Raw genomic sequence first — 20,615 nt, 5'->3', positions numbered from 1 at the left:
CTATAGCATTCGGCCAATCAACACTGGTTCTGCCGGTGGAGGCGGAGTCTAAGAGCAGTCCACAGCAGTCTCCATTCTGGTCCGATCTTATACTCCGCCTCCTCATAGACGAGCCTCCGGCAGAACTAGCATTGATTGGCCGAATGCCGTATTCTGTATGGCATTCGGCCAATCAACGCTGGTCAATGCATTCCTAGGGGAAAAGTCAGCTCCTGCATATCGCAAGCTGACAGGGATCCCGATATAATACAGTGATTTGGGCGTGTTAGATGCCCCCAGACATGCTTCCCCTGCTGTCCCAGTTGCATTGCAGAGGTGTTGGCACCATTTGCTGAGGTGTCATAGTGGACTTGGTGACCCTTCTGAGACGAATGGTGGGATCCCCTGAAACAAAGCATTTTTCCACATAGACTATAATGGGGTTCGATATTCATTCGAATAGTCCAATATTGAGCGGCTATTCGAAACGAATATCGAATATTTTGCTGTTCGCTTAATTCTAGGTATAAGGGGTTAAAAATGTTATTCTTATATGCGTTACAGGGGCTTGTAAGTGTTTTTATCACAATGGTAAGTAAGGGAATCCTTTCTTTTTAATAGGAATGCAAAATAATACAATTTGATACTACAATACAAGAATTTTACTACAATAATACAAGAATTGTAATACAAATTTGAAGGTTGTAGAGTTAGAAGAGTGGAGTCATTTTTTAACTTGTCCATATAATGTTAGCCTGTCCCTTCTGTTCGTTCATACATTTGCATAGGGTCGCCTTATGGACATGTCTTCATATATATGGTTATTTTCAGGTGCAGTCATCACATTGCGTTCTTGCCTCGGTACATGGTAATGAGCTGTGGGCTGTAAGAAAAAAATATATCACTTACTAGAATATAAAAACAATTGTAGAGAATACAATGACAAGGAACGTTCTAACTACACGGCGGCATACAACCTTGACTTATCTCAATGTCAAGTTAAAGTTTGCTACATTCAGAATAATTTCAGTACCAACCAAAATTTTTGGGAAAATTGGTGATGAACCCATCTAAATACACACTTGTTCACTCATCTCTCATTTGTACATTGATGTACAGTAGTAGTTCAGATATGTTCTTCATTGACATCACAAGTCCGTTCTGAGTGGCCACGACTCTTACCTCTATGGTGTAGTAAGAAGATTTCTGTCGCTCTATTAGATCGGTGTATCTGGAACTCTACAATATAAATGAAATCTATAAATACACAAAGAACATGTAGTGATGCTCTAAAATTGTTCTACAGATCCATGGGTGTGGGAGGAAGATCACTAGTTCTCCTAATTCGCCTCATGCAGTTGAGTTATCTGACTACAGACCATTGGGCTACAGTGCTTTGTGCCAAGTACAACGAATACCATCCTCATGTCCTAACAGCATCCCATGTGGTCTTATGGAGTATTACAAGTTAAACCATCTACTCAACAAATTCACACCAGCATTGCTTTAAAGGGATTTTTCAGAAGAAAAACATGGCTACTTCATTTGTCTCAGGAAGTGACCTCACGTTCATTGCCAACAGTTCCATCCAATTAAAGGATGTCACTTCCTGAGATGAAGAAAGCAGCCATGTTCTCCAAGTCCCGTGGAGACTCTTTAAAGAGATTATTTTCCCAACTCCACCGAGTCCAGTGGATGGCATCCTTTAATAGACGCCAACCCATTGATTCTGGCACAGTTGAATTTTTTTCTAGACCCGCTGTTGGTGCCAGATGTGTGATTTAGCCTCTATACTGTCAACTGGGTGGTCGTGAGCCGGAGTAGACAACGGGGCAAGGTTACAAAAGTCAACAGTGTCAGAGTGCTCAAAATCTCACACCTTGGCCGCTCCTGCCTGACACCACCCACTTGACAGTACAGAGACTATAGTGCATATAATATATATTTCCATTAATCCGGTCTGCTTCGGGGTCCAAAAAAACATAAACCCTATCTGCTTGCAGGACTTTTCTATCCACAGAGTCCCTAGATGGTCACAGAATGCTGGTGTGACCATAGTCTTCTATATACAACGCTGAGACGCTGAAAGATAACTTACATTTTTCGATGCTGTATTTTTCATTGGGTCTAATCCACGGCTGTTTTTTAACTAAAAAAAACAAAAAGTTTCCGAGATATTAAATCTAATACACGACAATACCATTCCTCTTCTCGGTGCTAACGTCTGCTGTATTAGCTCCTGTGTCATCTCTAAGAACACCTCCTTATTACTACTACAGTATATCTTATGGTCTGCTCCGGTCGCCTCATCGTATTACTTTGACCACTAACCTTTATTCTCTTACCAAAACTTCCTCTTGGTTTCTACAATACAAATCTGGATTCCTCCCTCTCCCAAATGGGAATCATTCCTTCTCCCGGCTTCTGGCTCCTTCTGGCGTGGACTCTGACTATACTCTCTTCTAGGATCCTAGAATCCCATCCACTATACAGTGACGGCTAGGGTTGAGCGATCGGGATCGGGAAAGATCGGATACCGATCGGCGATTGAGCAAATTTCACGATCGGGATCGGCTGGAAAATGATCAGAAATCGGATTTTAAAATCGATCCTGAAATCCCAAGATCGGCTCAACCCTAGTGACTGCAAAATGCCATGTTTTTTTCTATGGCGTTCCCAGTTTGGATTTATGCCATGTGGGGTCCTGACCTCACGGGTGGGCAATCCTTCTAATTTTTTTTTATTCGCTGGCTTCCTAATATTATACTTTGGGGCCTGAAGAGACCTCACAGAATAATAATTAACTTTATTGGAATTCCACAAAATTTTGGGTTTGCTCAAATCAGATATTTTTGTAAAGTTTGGAATGAACCCGGCTCCTTATGAACTAATTCGCTCATCTCTACTTCTACTTAGGTTCACTTACTTATCTGAAATTGTCAGATACAGATGTATAACTTACCTCTGATTTCTTTCTCCAGTCACAAGAGTCACGTTTTCTGTGCCAAAACATAATATTAATATGTCAATATTAAAATGTGACTCTGCCCCAACACACAATTACCCCAATATAATATTATATTAACCCTTCATTATATGATCAGCCACATGAACTGTAACACTATAGTAATTGCTACACAGTTTAATGTGATAGCAACATGTCCACGTCATAAGTATACATCACACGACACAACAATAAGTGTCACCTAAGTAAAAGTTGGCACAATGGAAACAAAAAAAGTCCCCGGCATGGCACAACCCTTGTCATACCCATCACATGAACCATCACTCCCTCTTATACCATGACAATTTTACAACACACATAATACAGAATTGTGGTTAAAAGCAGAAGTGAATTTATTTTTCCCAAGGATTAAACAAGTGATTACAGCTAAATTAAGAAGGAAATGACGAAATGTTGGTATTTAGTTGTTGGTTACGAGTTACACAATCTTTCCTTTATTCCTCTTAGATGTTCTCCAATATCATAAATAAAAGATATAAAGTGATGGTGTGCAAGTGTTATGTAAGAGCTAAAAGGAGAACATGATGGGTCCAAAAAAAAATTATTTCCAGTGTATTCGAGATATTCGATTTCGATCGAATACCACACGATAAACGCAGTAAAAATTTGTATCCCCTCCCACCTTCCCTGGCGCTTTCTTTGCACCAGTAACTGTGCAGAGGAGGTGGATAATTACAACTGGGGGTGGCAGGGCTGAATTGGCACAAAGGGGCACAAAAAAGAACTCTGCTGGTGGGCTGAAGTCACAGAATAGGGCATAAACTGAAAATGCAGGTGCAGAAATCTAAGAAGAACTCAAAAGAAAGCCTAGACACGCAGGTTCTATCATGAAGTTCCAAGTAGAAGAGTGGCTCAGCAAGTGACAGTTGGGGTTCATTGTGTACACTCTATGCCACCAAAAAGGCTAACTGTGGGGAGTACTTGCTCCCCCTCACCAAACTCACCCAAAACTCTGCTGGTGCAAGCCTCAACTCACTTTAAGGGCCACAGGTCCAACTTCAACACCCAATACGTATAAGGTGCAGAGGGATCGGAGAGGACAGGGCTGGGCTTGGCCAGGTACTAACGCAACATGCGCCTATACTTTTCCCTCCTGATGACACTAGGCCCCTCAGTGGCAGTAGTTTGGCAAGGGGGTGCCATTAACGTGTCCTGCACCTTGGAGAGTGTTCCCCTGGTGGTTGTGGACCAGATGGCAGTTGTTAGACTCTTGGAGGAAATCTCCTCTCTGCTGCCAGCGAGGGTTGATCATATTCTGCACCAGTTGCTTGTGGCAACCATTGATGCGATTGGTCCTCTCCTCTACCGGAACGAAAGACGAGAAGTTATTTTTATACTGGGGGTCGAGGATTGCAAAAATCCAGTATTGTTTGCTCTCCATGATCTGAACAATGCCTTTGTCTCTGGGAAGGCAGCCCAACATGAAGTCAGCCATGTGTGCCAGTGTGTTACTCGGCATGACTTCGCTACCCCCATCGGAAGGGTCATTCTCCATTTCCTCCTCCCCTTTACACCATCCGCGCTGAAGCAATGGGACAATGGGAAGCAATGGGATGCACTGAACTTCCCCGCTTGCCTCGTCTGGGACAGTGACATCATTTGCCATTTCATCCTCCTCCTCTCCCTCCATCAGCCAATAGTGAGAAGATCAGAGGAGTGTGCTCTGAAGGTTTTCTGGCTAGCAGCAGCTACTGTAGACTTACGAAAATGGCCGTACTTTCACCAGTATATCAGGCACAATGGGGTAGGCTTTAAAAAAATCTTTGCACCACCAAATTGAAATCTTGGGCCAGGCATGGAAAGTGTTTTCAGTCTAGGAGCCTCTACCAGGTTCCGGCCATTATCACACACGACCATATCTGGGCCCAGGTGCATCGGCAAAAACCATATTGCGGCCTCCTCTAGGATGGCATCCCTCACCTCAGGGGCATTGTGTTTTCTGTCGCACAAGCTGATGAGCTTCAGCACAATCTGCTGACGTCTTCCCACGCCGGTGCTGTAGCGTTTCCAGCTCGCAGCTGGGGTCGATGTTACAGCAGAGGAGAACCTTTGTGAGAACCCCTGCCATGAATTTTGGGCTGGGAGAGGAGATAGACCGCCCCAGTTTGCAACCCAGTCCCAGCCTCCAGTACATTCACCCAGCCTGTCATTAGAGAGAAGCAGCGCCCCTGTCCGCATGCGCTTGTCCAGGCACCGGTGGTCAAGTGGACCTTAGGGCAAAGCGCGGAATAAAGATACAGCAGTGTCCCGTATCTAACGAATACATCTCTATATACCCATTAGTAGAATAGTTTTCGGGATTTTTGAGAATTTTTTTTTGTAGTGCTGCAGCTTGAGGCTAAGGCCCCACGTGGGAGTGGTCTCAATTTAAAAAAAATATATGCCAAATTTATCATCTAGCATCAGTCACTGTGATAAATCTGGGAAGAATATGCAAATGTGTTTCCCACGGTGTCCTCTATTGGACTTTCCAACAAAGGCTTGTTGAAAAGTCAAGCATGATGTTCAAGGGAGCTGCTTCCAATAGAGGGCAGCATACAGAGGCAGTGTTTCTCTATTTACATCCTGGGAAACATATTTGCATATTCTTCCCATAATCCCCCCCAGTGGAGTGAAAATGGCTTTATAAGACTCCACAGGAGTCCTAAGGAGTGACAATATCCCCTGAATGTGATAAATCTGGTGTAGCATCAGGCTGCCTGTATAACTATTAGTGAGTCTTGGCCATTATATTGTATGATCAGTAATTGTTATCCGATGACACTTTACCTCCAAATGATGAATACCAGCGGCAAAAGTAAAATTACGCAAATGACTCCGATAATCGCTCCGATATAAGGATTTGATTTCTGGTCCACTGTAAATATACAAGAAAAATCTTGTGTAAGTCATTGTCTGGTAGTGGAGTCGTTCATGATAGAATCTGGGCCCCAGACGTAGAACCGTCCAGCTTGCTTTGAAGTATACCTTCATTATAATATTTTCTTAAATGAATAGTGCAGGCGAATATAAGAAACGTTGCAATTTATCAATATATAGAAATACGCTTATTTTTCAGGTTGAGTTACTTTTTTACATAGAAGTCTACGGAGAGGGGAGAAGGAGGAGGAGAATAAATCTTTTAGTAAAATATTTACTTTGCCGCTTATTAGGCTTCTCTCCCCCTCCGTATCTTCACTCAGAGTGTTTGCTTGTCCTTCTCTATGTTCAGCTCACACACAGAAGTCTATGGAGAGAGAATGACGGGAGAGGAGGCTGCTGCTGGGTAGTTCATTGGGTTTCTTTTGTTTTTGTTTGTCTTTTATATTTGCCTCATTTTCAGAGGTAGAAGAATATCTTTAAGATATAGAACTCACATAAGTGAATAGTTTAGCAGCTACAGTCAGTTATGTGACTTTTCCAGCAGACCCCTCCTGTATTTTGCATAGACTTCTATGTAAACTGTAAGTCAACCTGATAAGTGGAGAAGAAAACATATTTCTTTAATGAGATACATTGCACAGTTTCTCATATTGACTTTTATTATTGGATGCGCACTTTAGTCAAGCTATTGAACTGCAGTAGATAGTAGTGATGATCAATTTCAGCAATTTTGTATCAGTCGAGTAGCATTTATATGACATACATTAACTTTTCAGGGTCCAATATGGGATTATGAATGATGATATTATTATTATTATTATTATTATTATTATTATTATTATTATTATTTGCTTTAAAGAGGTTTTCCGTAAAAAAAAAAAATGGCGGCCGAAATCAGGTGACCTCCAATTTATACGAATGGTGGATTTAATATTCAGTTCATATGAGACTGTGAACTATGTGACTGTGAGACAGGGACAGATCTACAGGCAGGGTTAGCTAGGGATTACCTTTATTTAGAGGGGAATGTCACTCACCCAGCTCTTTGGGGCTCTATCTGGTCGGGATCCCTGTCAGCTTGCGATATGCGGGAGCTGACTTTTTCCCATAGGAATGCATTGACCAGCGTTGATTGGCCAAATGCCATACAGAAGTACGGCATTCAGCCAATCAACGCTGGTTCTGCCGGAGGAGGCGGAGTCTAAGATCGGTCCACAGCAGTTTCCATTGTGGTCCGATCTCAGATGTAGCAGTGTTGAGCGCACAGCTCTGCTACACCGGAGAAGCAGCAGAGCTCAGCACACAAACCAGAGATGCATGGGGCCACACGGTGGCTCAGTGGTTAGCACTGCAGCCTTGCAGCGCTGGAGTCCTGGTGTTCAAATCCCACCAAGGACAAAAAACCATCTGCAAGGAGTTTGTATGTTCTCCCCGTGTTTGCATAGATTTCCATCCCATATTCCAAAAAAGACATACTGATAGGGAAAAATGTACATTGTGAGCTCTATGTGGCGCTCACAATCTACAAAAAAAAAAAAAAAAAACCAGAGATGCAGCAAAGCTGAGTGTGCGCTGAACCCTGCTGCATCTCAGATGTAGCAGAGCTGAGTATGCAGTAGGGTTCAGCACACACTCAAGTCTGCTACATCTCATGTTCTCTTTTTCTGAGCACGAAGCATCAGTTCCTTCAGAGGGGCTGGCGCCTGCGCAATAGATCCGGGGTTAATCAGGTAGGTAGGGCTAGTAGTCAGCAAGGGGAGGGAGAGAGTGTGAGTGGGATTGAGAGAGGGATGTGAGTGAAGAGCAATGCATTATGATAGTTGTAGGCTAATAGAGCAGGAAGCAGAAGATGCCAGGAGCTCCCAGAGAAATGCAGAAATCACTCAAATCCCATTAACCCAGGAAGACATGGTGGCTCAGTGGTTAGCACTGTAGCCTTGCAGCGCTTTTGCAGCGCTGGAGTCCCGAGTTCAAATCCTGCAAGGAATAACATCTGCAAGGAGTTTGTATGTTCTCCCCGTGTTTGCATGGATTTCCTCCCATTCTACAAAGACGTATTGATAGGGAAAAAAATGTACATTGTGATCCCTATATACAGTATATATCCATATATGGGGCTCACAATCTACTAATGAATTTCCAGAAAACCCCTTTAAGGAATTTCTTAGCTCAGCTATAAATCTTGGTGAGATCTTCCGCTATAGATAAAGTTTTTCTTTGCAGATTTTTTTACGGTATGTATTGCCCTGACATTTTGGCCGTATTACTCATGAGTCTGACCTGGGCTTTACTCCTGTCTATCCTCTTTTGCAATCCCCTTTGCCTGGCACATATTGATTTATGTGGTTTTGACTTCTGCTCTGTCATACAATATGCGAGTATCTGTTTCTGACTCTTGGCTCGGTTATGACTAATGTCACTACCGCCTCCATCCTGAGACTACACCCGGGGTTATGACTTGGAGATTCCCCTGCGGCGAAGACCAGAGCCCTGCAGAGAGGTTAAAGGGTGAGAGCCCGGGAATCCCTTACACTGCACATTGTGGTTCAGCTGGCACCCATCGGATGGAGGCTTTAGAGAGTCCCAACAGTTCATGGGCAGCGATTCCAACATCCTCAACAGTAAGACATTGCAAGTGACAGCGTATAACAATAATTGATACCACAACATAGACGGTATTATGTATATGCACTAGAATACTTACAGCCCTTAATGTTAATTCTGTCCGTAGTGCTGATCGTTTGCCCACCAAAGTAAGTCACCGTGCACTGTATTATAGAGCCATTCTCTGCTTCAGAAGGTGCGTAGGTCAGTTTAGACGTCGCTGCCCACGTCCCATTACCAAGGTCTGATCTCTCTGTAACATAAGGACCAACGACGTTCCAGGAGAAGGTAGGTGGGCTGGAAGCGCAGGTATAATTCGCCATACATGTGATCGTAATACTTTCACCCACAGGTATTTCTCTAGGCACCGATAGTATCGGCTCTGATGGGCGATCTGAAGAGGAGAGTTTAAAGTTATCCTTAGTCGGAGGAGGTGACCAAAAAGAAGGCGGAGCGGGATAGTTTTTCAGTTGTTTGAGGACTGCCCCCAATGCTGTGAGAAAACTAATTAGCATATAGATGAAAACCGGGATATCTAAGGAACAGCAATGTGGAGGAGACATCTAAAGATAGGGGAAGAATAGCCTTTCTTAAGGCTATTTCGACATAGGTTTAGCTTAAAACGGGATTCTAACCATTAAAGCTTTTTTTTCTAATTACCACGTCGGAATAGCCTTAAGAAAGGCTATTCGTCTCCTACCTTTAGATGTGGTCTCCGTCGCGCCGTTCCTTAGAAATACCGGTACTTACCGGTATGCTAATGAGGTCTTGGCAGCAATGGGGGCGTCCTTCTTCTTCAACTGCCTCCTCCCCTTGTCTGTCGTCTTCATTCTTCGTCATGTCTGACGCCTGCGCAGTCGGCTCTGAGACCCTGTTAGAGTCGACTGCGCATGCTCAGTAAGGTCCGTACAGCCCTCCGACGCCTGGATGAGTTCACTCGCGCGTCAGAGGGCTGTACGGACCTTACTGAGCATGTGCAGTCGGCTCTAACAGGGTCTCAGAGCCGACTGCGCAAGCGTCAGACATGACGAAGAAAGAAGACGACAGACAAGGGCAGGAGGCAGTTGAAGAAGAAGGACGCCCCCATTGCTGCCAAGACCTCATTAGCTTACCAGTAAGTACCGGTATTTCTAAGGAACGGCGCGACGGAGACCACATCTAAAGGTAGGAGACGAATAGCCTTTCTTAAGGCTATTCTGACATGGTAATTAGAAAAAAAGTTGCTTTAATGGTAGAATCCCTTTAAGCTATGCCATTGGTATTAGTAAATAATACAGATTGTACATGAGGACTTTGAAGAGATAAGTGGAAGAAGAAGGATTGTGTTCAAGGAAGAATGGGTGGGAGAACATTATAAAAAGGAGGATGGAAAGATGGGACTAAGGAAGGAACAATGGATGGAAAAGGAAAAAAAGAGAAAGAAGGAAGGGATTAAAGAAATAATATATAGAAAAAATAACATTGACAAAGGGAAAGGGATACATGAAAGGGGAAAGGAATGATAGGTAAGGATGGAAAGAAGGCAGGGAGAAGTGAAAGAGACAAAATGTGAGGAAAGAAGAAAGAGCAAGGAGCGATGGAGAGGGCCGATGTGTGAGAATAACAGAAGCAAGAAGTAAGAGTTATACATTCCTCCAGTGAAAAAAAATGTAAAAATGAATAGTACAAGTGAATCTAAGAAACTTTGTAATAAAGACACTCAAATAATGAATTCTGCTACACTCTGCTAATCTGCTACACTGTTTGTAGATAAGAGGCTAGCAATGCACAGAATGAAACATTATCTAGCTGGCAGCTGCCTGCTATTCCACCCTTCCCTTCACCATAGAGTTTTATGTGTGAGGCTGAATATGGAGACAGATATAATATCAACAGACAACAACTTCATAAGGGGAGAAAGAAACAGATCTCCTTAAGATATTTTCCAAATTTTCTTATCACCCGTTTTTCTAGTCACTTTACTATTCATGTGTGAAAATTTTACGAAATTATTCAGGAAAGAATAACGAAAGAGAAGAGGAAGGAGTAAGGAAGGAAGATCTGACGTACCTGCGACTTCTAGCTGAACATTATCAGAAACGCTGACGAAAAACGACCTCTTCTCCTCTTCTGGATAATAAGTGCGCACGTCTTTCCTTTTCACAGTGTGAATTCGCAGCGTACAATTGTTTATTGTAGGTCTCACCAGTTCAGCGCGGTTTTTATAATCTGGGGATATCTGGGATTCGTCCGTGCTATAGATAATCCTCTTTCCAAGGGGGGCCGGTTTCACGTGCCAAACCACTTTTCTATTATTGACTCCGTCAGGCGGCTCCATAGTGTAACAAGGGATCTCGACGCAAGAGCCAAGTAAGGCCTCGATCTTGTTGGGGATGTTAAACTTCCTTGGTTGACCATCACATACTGCTTGATAGAAACAGATATAAAATGGATCACTGCCCATACCATGTACTACCAGCAGGATACTCTATGTATTGTAGCTTCTCATTCCTATCTATACAGTACTTCGGAATATGAGATTTCTATGTAGATAAAGGATGGATAGTTTAATTTTACGAGAAAAAAATGGCAATTGTTACATAAGTTATTTATTGACGCTGATGTTGAGGCCAAACCATTAAAATGCATAGTAAATTGTTAGCACCAATGACCTTCCTGTGTCATTCCCCCAGTACCCTCACTCTCCATCCCTGTGTTTGATTTTTTTCAGACTTCTATATTCTACTTGCAAGTGGCCATTGTCTACTGCACCGACTCACCCTATCGGTTCCTGGATCATTTTGCCTATTTTCTGTCTTTAGAAATTCCATCTCTCATCATGGTTGACATTAACAACCCCATTAACACCCCTATATCCCCTATCTGTTTCCATCATAGGCCTCCTTCTTTGGCCTCTTAACTTACTTCTTCTGTTATGTCCTTGTATTCCCTATCCACAGGACAGGTGATAAGTGTTTGATTGCAGGGGGCCCAATCGCCAGGTCATCCATTGACAGGAGGTCGGGGGACCAAAAGTCCCACTAAAGCCTCCTTGTGATTTGAGTGCGAGGGCACTTTCATAACCTTCAGCAGTATCCACAATTCATAATGTATCCCTTAGCCTGTGAATAGTAGATAAGTGTCCATAAGGACTAAACCCCTTCAACTTAGACTACCCTGTTTCCCCCAAAATAAGACACCCCCCCTTCACCTCCTGGATCACCTACAACCAGCAGTCATGCCAGCGCTCTGCAAAGGAAGCACCAGCATGACTGCCAATTGTCCCCTGCTCCAGCAGCTGCATAAGACATCCCCCGAAAATAAGACAGGTCATATATTTTGGAAGAGAATTTAATATGAGACACAATATGAGTCTTATTTTCGGGTAAACAAGGTAACAACTTGGATTAACTCCTCTTTGCTTATTTCTGTGCATAACATTCTTTATTTTACTATGGGGACGTTCTATTTTTCAGAACACAACACAGACCGTCTCATCTCACCCTGCTACTTGCATTAGTGACCATCCAGTCTCTCTTCTTGGCCATCAACTCTCGCCTCTAAGTTCATCAAGATACTTACCCCTTCTTCTGGAATCTTTCCTTCCTCTATCAAACCTACTGTGATAATCATATTATAAAAAAACCCTTGACAAGTATGTAGTTTGACAGGGCTACTGTTCCCTTCCCCGCTAACTCCCTTCTTGGCCTTACAGTCTGGCTTTCACACTCTTCAGTGATCTCATTATAATTAAACTTAAAGGGATTCTATCATTAGAATCTCTTTTTAATCTAATACCACATAGGAATCGCCTTAAGAAAGGATATTCTTCCTGTACCTTTAGAATTCTTCTCTGCGCTGCTGTTCCATAAATATCCTGGTTTTTAAATCTGGCGCATGCGCAGTTGGCTCTGCCATTGGGCTTTGGCCATTTTATTGTGGCTGAGTGTACTGTTCCTATAAGCAGCCACAGTAAAATAGCCAAAAAGACATGTACAGTTGGCTCTACCTGAAGCCTGATGGCAGAAGTGACTGCGCATGCGCCAGATTTACATCCCGAAGACAGGATAGCCAGAAGAAGACAACACAGAGTACACGTCGGAGAGGCGCAGGTGTAGAAGATGAAGGTGGCACTAGAGAGTTTTCAATGATCACAGGGGAGTCTGGAGACTCATTAGCATAAAGAGAAAAACAGGGATATCTACGGAACTGCGGCGTTGAGAAGAATTGTAAATGTAGAGGAAGAATAGCCTTTTATAAGGCTATTCCTCCATGGTATTAGTTAAAAAAGGGATTCTAATGATAGAATCCCTTTAATGGCAAGTATTCTCTTCTGGAACTTACGGTGGGTTCACACCTGTGCCTCGGTCTCCGTTCTCAGGTTTCCATCTTCTGCAGACAGAAGACGGAAGCCTGACAGACCGTGTCCGGCCGTGAGCGCCGGTGAGTGTTTTGTGCTCTCAGCCGCGAAACCTTTTTTTTTTTAACCAGACACAAAGTCCTGCATGTTCGACTCGTCCATGTCGAATGAATGGGTTTGAAAAATGCCTTCAGTTTTCCGTTTCCTGCCCAGTTTCGGACAGGAAATGGAACCTGCAAAACAGAGACCCGCGCAGCGCAGATGTGAACCCGCCCTTATTCGTTTGGATCTCTCTACAGTATTTGACACCATAGACTGCAAATTCTTCCTCCGGGGATTTTATCAACTAAATATACCCCAATTTGCAACAAAAAAATTGGTGTACATTCCTGGCACTGCATTGTTGGACAAAGGGGTTTGGCTTTTGCAAACAAATAACTTTTTGCAATATTTGGCCCCTTTTACAGTCAGTATTTTTTTTCTTATGTAGATTGTGAGCCCCATATAGGGATCACAATGTACTTTTTTTTTTTTCCTATCAGTATGTCTTTGTAGAAAGGGAGGAAATCCACGCAATCACTGGGAGAACATACAAACTCCTTGCAGATGTTGCTCCTGGCGGGATTCAAGCCCAGGACCCCAGTGCTGCAAGGCTGCACTGCTAACCACTGAGCCACCGTGTTGCCCCTCCCTTTTACAGTCAGTATTTCACAAGAGTGTTCTGTAATCAGCATCAGAATTTGTAACACAAAAAATAATCCTCTGCACTGGTTTGTCTTTGCCTTCCAAAGGCTGTTTGCAGTGTGTGCAGGCACCCACATAACTACTGCTTCCAAAACAAGGTCCACTAGGTGGCAGACATTTTTCGAAACAATACCCCTACTTCTCTCAGTCCAAGGCTCCCCCTCTCAATGTCTACCAACTAGTCAAAAATGTCTTTGAGTGCGTCATAGAGACGTGTCAACAATTTCACACGAAGAGGTACACTACCCAAAAGTAGCCTATAAGAGTCTGAATGCAGCAGGGGACAGTTTTATGCCTTCTTGTCATTTACATATTTATCTGAAACACAAGTCCATGCCAACAAAAATTTGGACCCACTCTTGATTCTGGCTTACAAATACTGATCATATGAAAGTGGCCTCAGTAAATCTACCCTGATGTGTTTCGTTCGGCTTTTCTTTCTTTCTTATGGAGAAATGGCTGAAGGTCAGGATATTGTGACACTGCTATGTATATGTTGCAATACTAGTCAGGATTGTGTCTAGCCTTCATGTGATGCAACGCAGACAGTATAGGGGATGTTTGACGAAAAGCGAAGTTCAAGTACTCTGCCTGGGATTTCTATGTTGTTAGTTGGGTGTTCCCTGTTTAGAGCCCTCGCTTATCAGCCAGAGTCTGCAAGACTATCCCTCACCATGGAGAACTATAATGGTGGTTATGGAAAATATTTCTGTCTAAGGGTGCATGCACACTACGTAACGCCGGGCGTGTATGAGAGCCGTACACGCCGGCGTTACAGCAGGGCTGCCGAGCACTTCCCATTCACTTCAATGGGAGCGCTCGTAAACGCCGCTGTTACGAGCGCTCCCATTGAAGTGAATGGGAAGTGTTCGGCAGTCTGCTGTAATGCCGGCGTGTACGGCTCTCATACACGCCCGGCGTTACTCAGTGTGCATGCACCCTAATAAAACACTAAAGGCAGGGGGTGTATGGTAAAAACTACTGGCAATAAAAAAATAAATAAAAAAAATTATCTATCTCAACATTATCTACATATCTCTATCGCATTCGAGAAGGTATTTTTTTTAGTGCTAACAGAGCCCCATAGGAGAGATAACAGGACCTATGGCAAGTTCCCACCCCCGTTTTTTATTAAAGGGGTTCTCCAACTTTGATTGCTGCAGCCGCGTCACTACTCACCAAGCACAGCGCCGTGCACTGCATAGTGGAGGGGCTTGTTAGTAGGGTTGAGCCGATCTTGACTTTTCAGGATCGATTTTAAAATCCGATTTCCGATCATATTTCATTCGAACCCGATCTCGATCCCAATTCCGATCCCAATGCAAGTCAATGGGATTTTTTTATTAATCAGAGATCGGATTTTAAAATCAATCCTATTCACTATACAGCATGGAAAAAAAAAAAAAATATATATATATATATATATATATATATATATATATATATATATATATATACAGCATCTAAATTGAACGCTTTAATTGTTAGAATCCACGCTGTGTAGTGAATCACTAAGTAGCCAGAGGATTTTTTTTTTAATCCTCTGGCTACTTAGTCCCCCCTGGTGTCCACTTACCTGCAGAGATGGCTGCTCCGGTGCCCGGTGTTTCCTTCTTCTTTGCCTCACTGCCGCTGCACGCTGCTCCCTGCCCCCTCCCTGCCAGGTTAGGAGAGTGTGGGCGGGTTAGGAGAGTGTGGGCGGGTACTGGGAGGAGAGAAGTCACGTCTCCCTGCCCTGTACCCGCCCACACTCTCCTAAGCCACAAGCCCCGCCTACCTAGCGCTTTCAACACTAACCTGGGAGGCGGGGCAGCGAGTCAAGAAGAAGGAGGGCACCGGAGCAGCCATCTCTAGAGGTAAGTAGCTGCTAGAGATGTTTAGTTTAGCCTCCCATTCGAATGAATGGAGGCAGCTGGCGCGCAGGGGGTTAAGGCTGTGTTCCGGCTGCTTCCATTCATTCCTATGGAACTGCAGTGGAGCCTTCACACTGAGTATACAGTGTATACTCAGTGTGAAGGCTAAGCAAAGTATTGTGGGAAAAGATCACTGATCTCGATCCCACCTAAAAAGATCATGTTCGGAATTCCGATGGCGATCGTGAAATTTTCTCGATCGCCGATCGGAATCCGATCTTTTCCGAGCACGATCGCTCAACCCTACTTGTTAGTGCAGCTCAGTTTCTTTTATATCATGCGGTAGGAAAACATGATGTCACTTCCTGAGAAGGGCAAGTTTAGGTAGCATCAGATCCCCGGATTATCCCTTTAATCCCGGCCTGTGGTAGGTACTATACTATACTACTGGTTCTATACTATGGTGCCACTAGTAATATATTATTACAGTCTATGTAATAGCTCACGCTTCTCAGGCGTGCCTCCTCCCATATGGGTGATTTTACGGATTTATGAAACAAAGACTGGATTTTATGTAAAGCTTCATTGGGTGAGTGCCCAGTTTTTTTCTATTTTCTCTCTCATTGGACTATTGAAAGTCCAATTTGTCCCACACAAAAAATAAGCCCCCATACTGCTGTCTGAGTGGTAAAATAATTAGTAATGGCTTTTGGAAAGTTGGGATTCAAAATAAAAATACAAACATGGACATTGGTGACAATGGGAAAGGGATAAAGAAGGCGCTCGGGATTTCAATGGAAACTGTTTAATGTCTCAACTGAAATGAATTTGTCAAATACAATAGAGAATAGTTTGCAACATGTAAAAGGCAGTTTGCCCATTTATTGACACAACCTAGTTATATACGATATTGTGCAAAAGTTTTAGGCATGTGTGATAATAAAAATCCTGTAGAGTAAGAATGCTTTCTGAAATAGAAGGGTTAATAGTAGGGTTGAGCAATCGGAAAGGATCGGATTCCGATCGGCAATCAAGGAAATTTCACGATCGCGATCGGAATTCCAAACCCAAACTTTTCTGGTGGGATCGAGGTCAGAGGTTATTTCCCACAATGCTTGGCTACTGGCCAAACATTGTGGGAAAAGCTATAGTATCAGATGAGCGAGTGCTATTCGAAACTCCCATTTCGAATAGCATGCACTCATAGGAATGAATAGAAGCAGCCGACATGTAGACTTTGCCGGTGTCCGGCTGCTTAACCCCCTGCTTGCCAGCTGCATCCATTCATTCCTATGGATTTACCACAGCCTGCCAATCTGCTGCTTCATCCCTGTTTCACTGTATACTCAAACTCTGCTACATCTGAGATATAGCAGAGCTGTATACTCAACTCTGCTACATATGAGATGTAGCAGAGCTGAGTATACACATTAAAGCAGGGACAAAGCAGAAGAGGAGAAACTATCTATCTACTTGCGAAGTTCTCTCAACTTACCTGCATGAAGTGCTGCCACTGCCGCTGCCCGTTATTTTCGCTCCTCTTCTGTTAGAGATGCTGGGAGAAGGCGGAGCTTGTGGATTAGGAGAGTGTGGGCGGGTACTGGGAGGGGAGATGTGAGTGATGCACCCCCATCATCTCTAACACTAGCCTAGGGAGGTGGGGGCACGCATGGTGCTCTAAAGGCGTGGCAATGCGAGAGGACTGGACTGAAAAGACTGGAGAGCATCTGAAGAAGCGGATCTGTGCAGGTAAGTCGACACCAGGGGGACTAAGTAGCCGGGGGATTTTTTTTTTTTAATCAATACACAGCATGAAGTCCAAGAATTTTTGGACTACATGCTGTGTAGTGAATAGGATCATTATTAAAATCTGATCTTCGATTATTAAAAAAAAGTCCCATTGACTTGCATTGTGATCAGAATTGGGTTTGGGATCGGGTTCGAATAGAAAATGATCGGAAATCGGATTTTAAAAACAATCCTGAAATTTCAAGATCAGCTCAATCCTAGTTAATAGTTTATTTGTGTCATTTAAACCTTTCTAATAGTATGGCAGATGACGGGTATTTAATTATGGCGGCTTAGGAGCTGTACTATATGGCAGAAACCAGATACTAATGCACGTGATCAGTGCCTGCACTGATCGTGGGCATTAAGGTCCATGGGCCATGGTAAAAATTGATGGAAGTGCCATTTTGCTGGCAGCACACAGGTACCTCCATTTTGCCAGGGGTTGGAGCTCTTACCATGACAACTGAGAGCATGGTGAAGGCTCTCAGACTTGTCTGGCATTACCTTCTATTGCTAGAAGTGCAGATATTTTGTAATTCATTAGCCTTGTAATTAGTTAGTTAATTAATTAGTGATCTTAACTAGAGATGAGTGAATAGTATTCGAAGCTATAGTTTCCAATACTTGCTTCATAGGAATGAATGGAAGCAACCGGCGCACGGCCGGCACTTAACCCTTTGGTGTTCGTCCACTTCCATTCATTCCTATGGGAGCGAGGAATTCGAAACTATGTTTCAAATACTGTTCAAATCAACTCTAATCTTAACCCCTATGGTTCAAGATGCCCAGGGGGGAAAAGTGCAAAAAAAAATAAAAATTAAAAAGCATTTAAAAAAAATAAAAAAATATTAAAAATTCAAAACGCAAAAATGCAACAAAATCTGCAAGAAAAGAAGCTGCGTTTCCGCACCGTGGGGCATCAGCCTAACCCTGCAGAAAAAGACGCCCTATGCATCCCTGTACGTGGAAATAGTGGGAACAAGCTTCCTGCCGAGTTCTGCCAAAAACTGCCTGCAAGTACCGAGAAGAACTGATGGAAGGCAAAGGGCAAAGGTCACCCCAACTATTGATAGGTTTGCATTTCTCTTTTCTTCATTCCCATTATTCTGATGATTGGCAACAATAAACTATTAACCCTTCTATGTCTGGGAGCAGTCACACGTTTCAGTATTGTTTCCTCGTCTACGTCTACCTTAGCCATCCATTAGGTAATTGACAGATAATGTCATCAAGATAACCGAAACTCACAAAGAGAAAAATGTAAAACATCTACATTACCTTGGAATAAGATAAAAAACAGAAGTGCAGATATTTCTCTCATGATAGAAGATTTACAGCGTGCGAAATGCTGAGGATTCACCTAAAATATGGGACACAACATATATATATAGGACATGTAATCAGATCTCATGTATTATTATACAAAGCTATAACAACGATGATACAATGATACAGTGTTGGACAAAAGTATTGGCACCCCTGCAATTCTGTCACATAATACTCAGTTTCTTCCAGATAATGATTACAAGCACAAACTCTTTGGTATTATTATCTTCATTTAATTTATCTTCAATGGAAAACCACAAAAAGAATTGCCAAAAAGCCAAATTGGATAAAAAAGGGGGTGGACAAAAGTATTGGCACTGTTTGAAAAATCATGTGATGCTTCTCTAATTTGTGTAATTAACAGCACCTGTTACTTACCTGAGGCACCTAACAGGTGGTGGCAATAACTAAATCACACTTGCAGCCAGTTGAAATGGATTAAAGTTGACTCCACCTCTGTCCTGTGTCCTTGTGTGACCACATTGAACATGGAGAAAAGAAAGAAGACCAAAGAACTGTCTGAGGACTTGAGAAGCAAAATTGTGAGGAAGCATGAGCAATCTCAAGGCTACAAGTCCATCTCCAATGACCTGAATGTTCCTGTGTCTACCGTGCGCAGTGTCATCAAGAAGTGTAAAGCCCATGGCCCTGTGGCTAACCTCCCTAGATGTGGACGGAAAAGAAACATTGACCAGAGATTTCACCGCAAGATTGTGCGGATGGTGGATAAAGAACCTCGACTAACATCCAAACAAGTCCAAGCTGCCCTGCAGTCCGAGGGTACAACAGTGTCACCCCGTACTATCCAGCGTCAGCGTCTGAATGAGAAGGGACTGTATGGTAGGAGACCCAGGAAGACCCCACTTCTTACCCACAGACATAAGCCAGGCTGGAGTTTGCCAAAACTTACCTGAGAAACCGTTCTGGAAGAATGTTCTCTGGTCAGAGGAGACAAAAGTAGAAAAAGGCCTCAACATAGAGATTACAGGAAAAAAAAGAGGCCTTCAAAGAGAAGAAGACGCCCCCTACAGTCAGACATGGCGGAGGTCCCTGATGGTTTGGGGTTCCTTTGCTGCCTCTGGCACTGGACTGCTTGACCGTGTGCATGGCATTATGAAGTCTGAAGACGACCAACACATTGTGCAGCATCATGTAGGGCCCGGTGTGAGAAAGCTGGGTCTCCCTCAGAGGTCAGGGCTCTTCCAGCAGGACAAGGACCCAAAACACACTTCAGGTCAGCACTAGAAAATGGTGGTGAGAGAAAGCCCTGGAGACTTGTAAAGTGGCAGCAATGAGTCCAGCCCTGAATCCCATAGAACACCTGTGGGGGAGGGGGAGAGATCTCTTGGTGGCAGTTTGGAGAAGGCCCCCTTCACATCTCAGGGGGGACCTGGAGCAGTTTGCCAAAGAAGAAGGGTCTAAGATTCCAGCAGAGCCTTGTAAGAAACTCATTGCTGGTTAGCGGAAGCGGTTGTGCGCAGTTATTGTGTCTAAAGGTTGTGCTACCAAGTATTAGGCTGAGGGCGCCAATACTTCTGTCCGCACCAGTTTTGGAGTTTTGTGTAAAATGATCAATGATGTGACTTTTTTTTCATTCTCTTTTGTGTTTTTTCATTGCAAACAAAATAAATGAAGATATTACCAAAGCGTTTGTGCTTGTAATCATTACTGGGGGACACCGAGGATTATCTGACAGAATTGCAGGGGGGCCAATACTGTAGATATGAGATAGATAGATAGATAGATAGATAGATAGATAGATAGATAGATAAATAGATAGATAGGAGCTAGAAAGATAGATAGGAGATAGATAGAAGATAGATAGATAGATAGATAGATAGATAGATAGATAGATAGATAGATAGATAGATAGGAGATAGATAGATAGATAGATAGATAGATAGATAGATAGGAGATAGATAGATAGATAGATAGATAGGAGATAGATAGATAGATAGATAGATAGATAGATAGATAGATGATAGATAGATAGATAGGAGATAGATAGATAGATAGATAGATAGATAGATAGATAGATAAATAGGAGATAGATAGATAGATCGATAGATAGATTGATAGATAGATAGGAGAT

At 43.1% G+C, this 20,615-nt stretch overlaps 1 protein-coding gene and 1 long non-coding RNA gene across 2 annotated transcripts; both read right to left on the bottom strand.

Moving 5' to 3' along the window:
• Window positions 1-687: 687 nt before the first annotated feature.
• On the bottom strand, window positions 688-2,126 carry LOC142209853 (uncharacterized). Its single transcript, XR_012716973.1, has 3 exons — window positions 2,078-2,126; window positions 1,162-1,218; window positions 688-862 (listed from the first exon to the last, which is right to left on the bottom strand). It is a non-coding gene; the product is annotated as an uncharacterized LOC142209853 (long non-coding RNA).
• A 779-nt stretch (window positions 2,127-2,905) lies between these two features.
• Window positions 2,906-18,552, bottom strand: LOC142210151 (B-cell receptor CD22-like). The gene is made up of 5 exons (XM_075279178.1): window positions 18,476-18,552; window positions 10,520-10,873; window positions 8,571-8,864; window positions 5,774-5,861; window positions 2,906-2,978 (listed from the first exon to the last, which is right to left on the bottom strand). The coding sequence occupies exons 1-5, from the start codon at window positions 18,516-18,518 to the stop codon at window positions 2,906-2,908; spliced, it is 852 nt and encodes a 283-aa protein (XP_075135279.1). The 5' UTR covers window positions 18,519-18,552.
• Window positions 18,553-20,615: the final 2,063 nt, after the last annotated feature.

This window comes from Leptodactylus fuscus, chromosome 6, assembly GCF_031893055.1.
Source record: "Leptodactylus fuscus isolate aLepFus1 chromosome 6, aLepFus1.hap2, whole genome shotgun sequence".
Classification (NCBI taxonomy): Eukaryota; Metazoa; Chordata; class Amphibia; order Anura; family Leptodactylidae; genus Leptodactylus; species Leptodactylus fuscus.
This window is presented reverse-complemented; position numbering and strand designations above follow the sequence as displayed.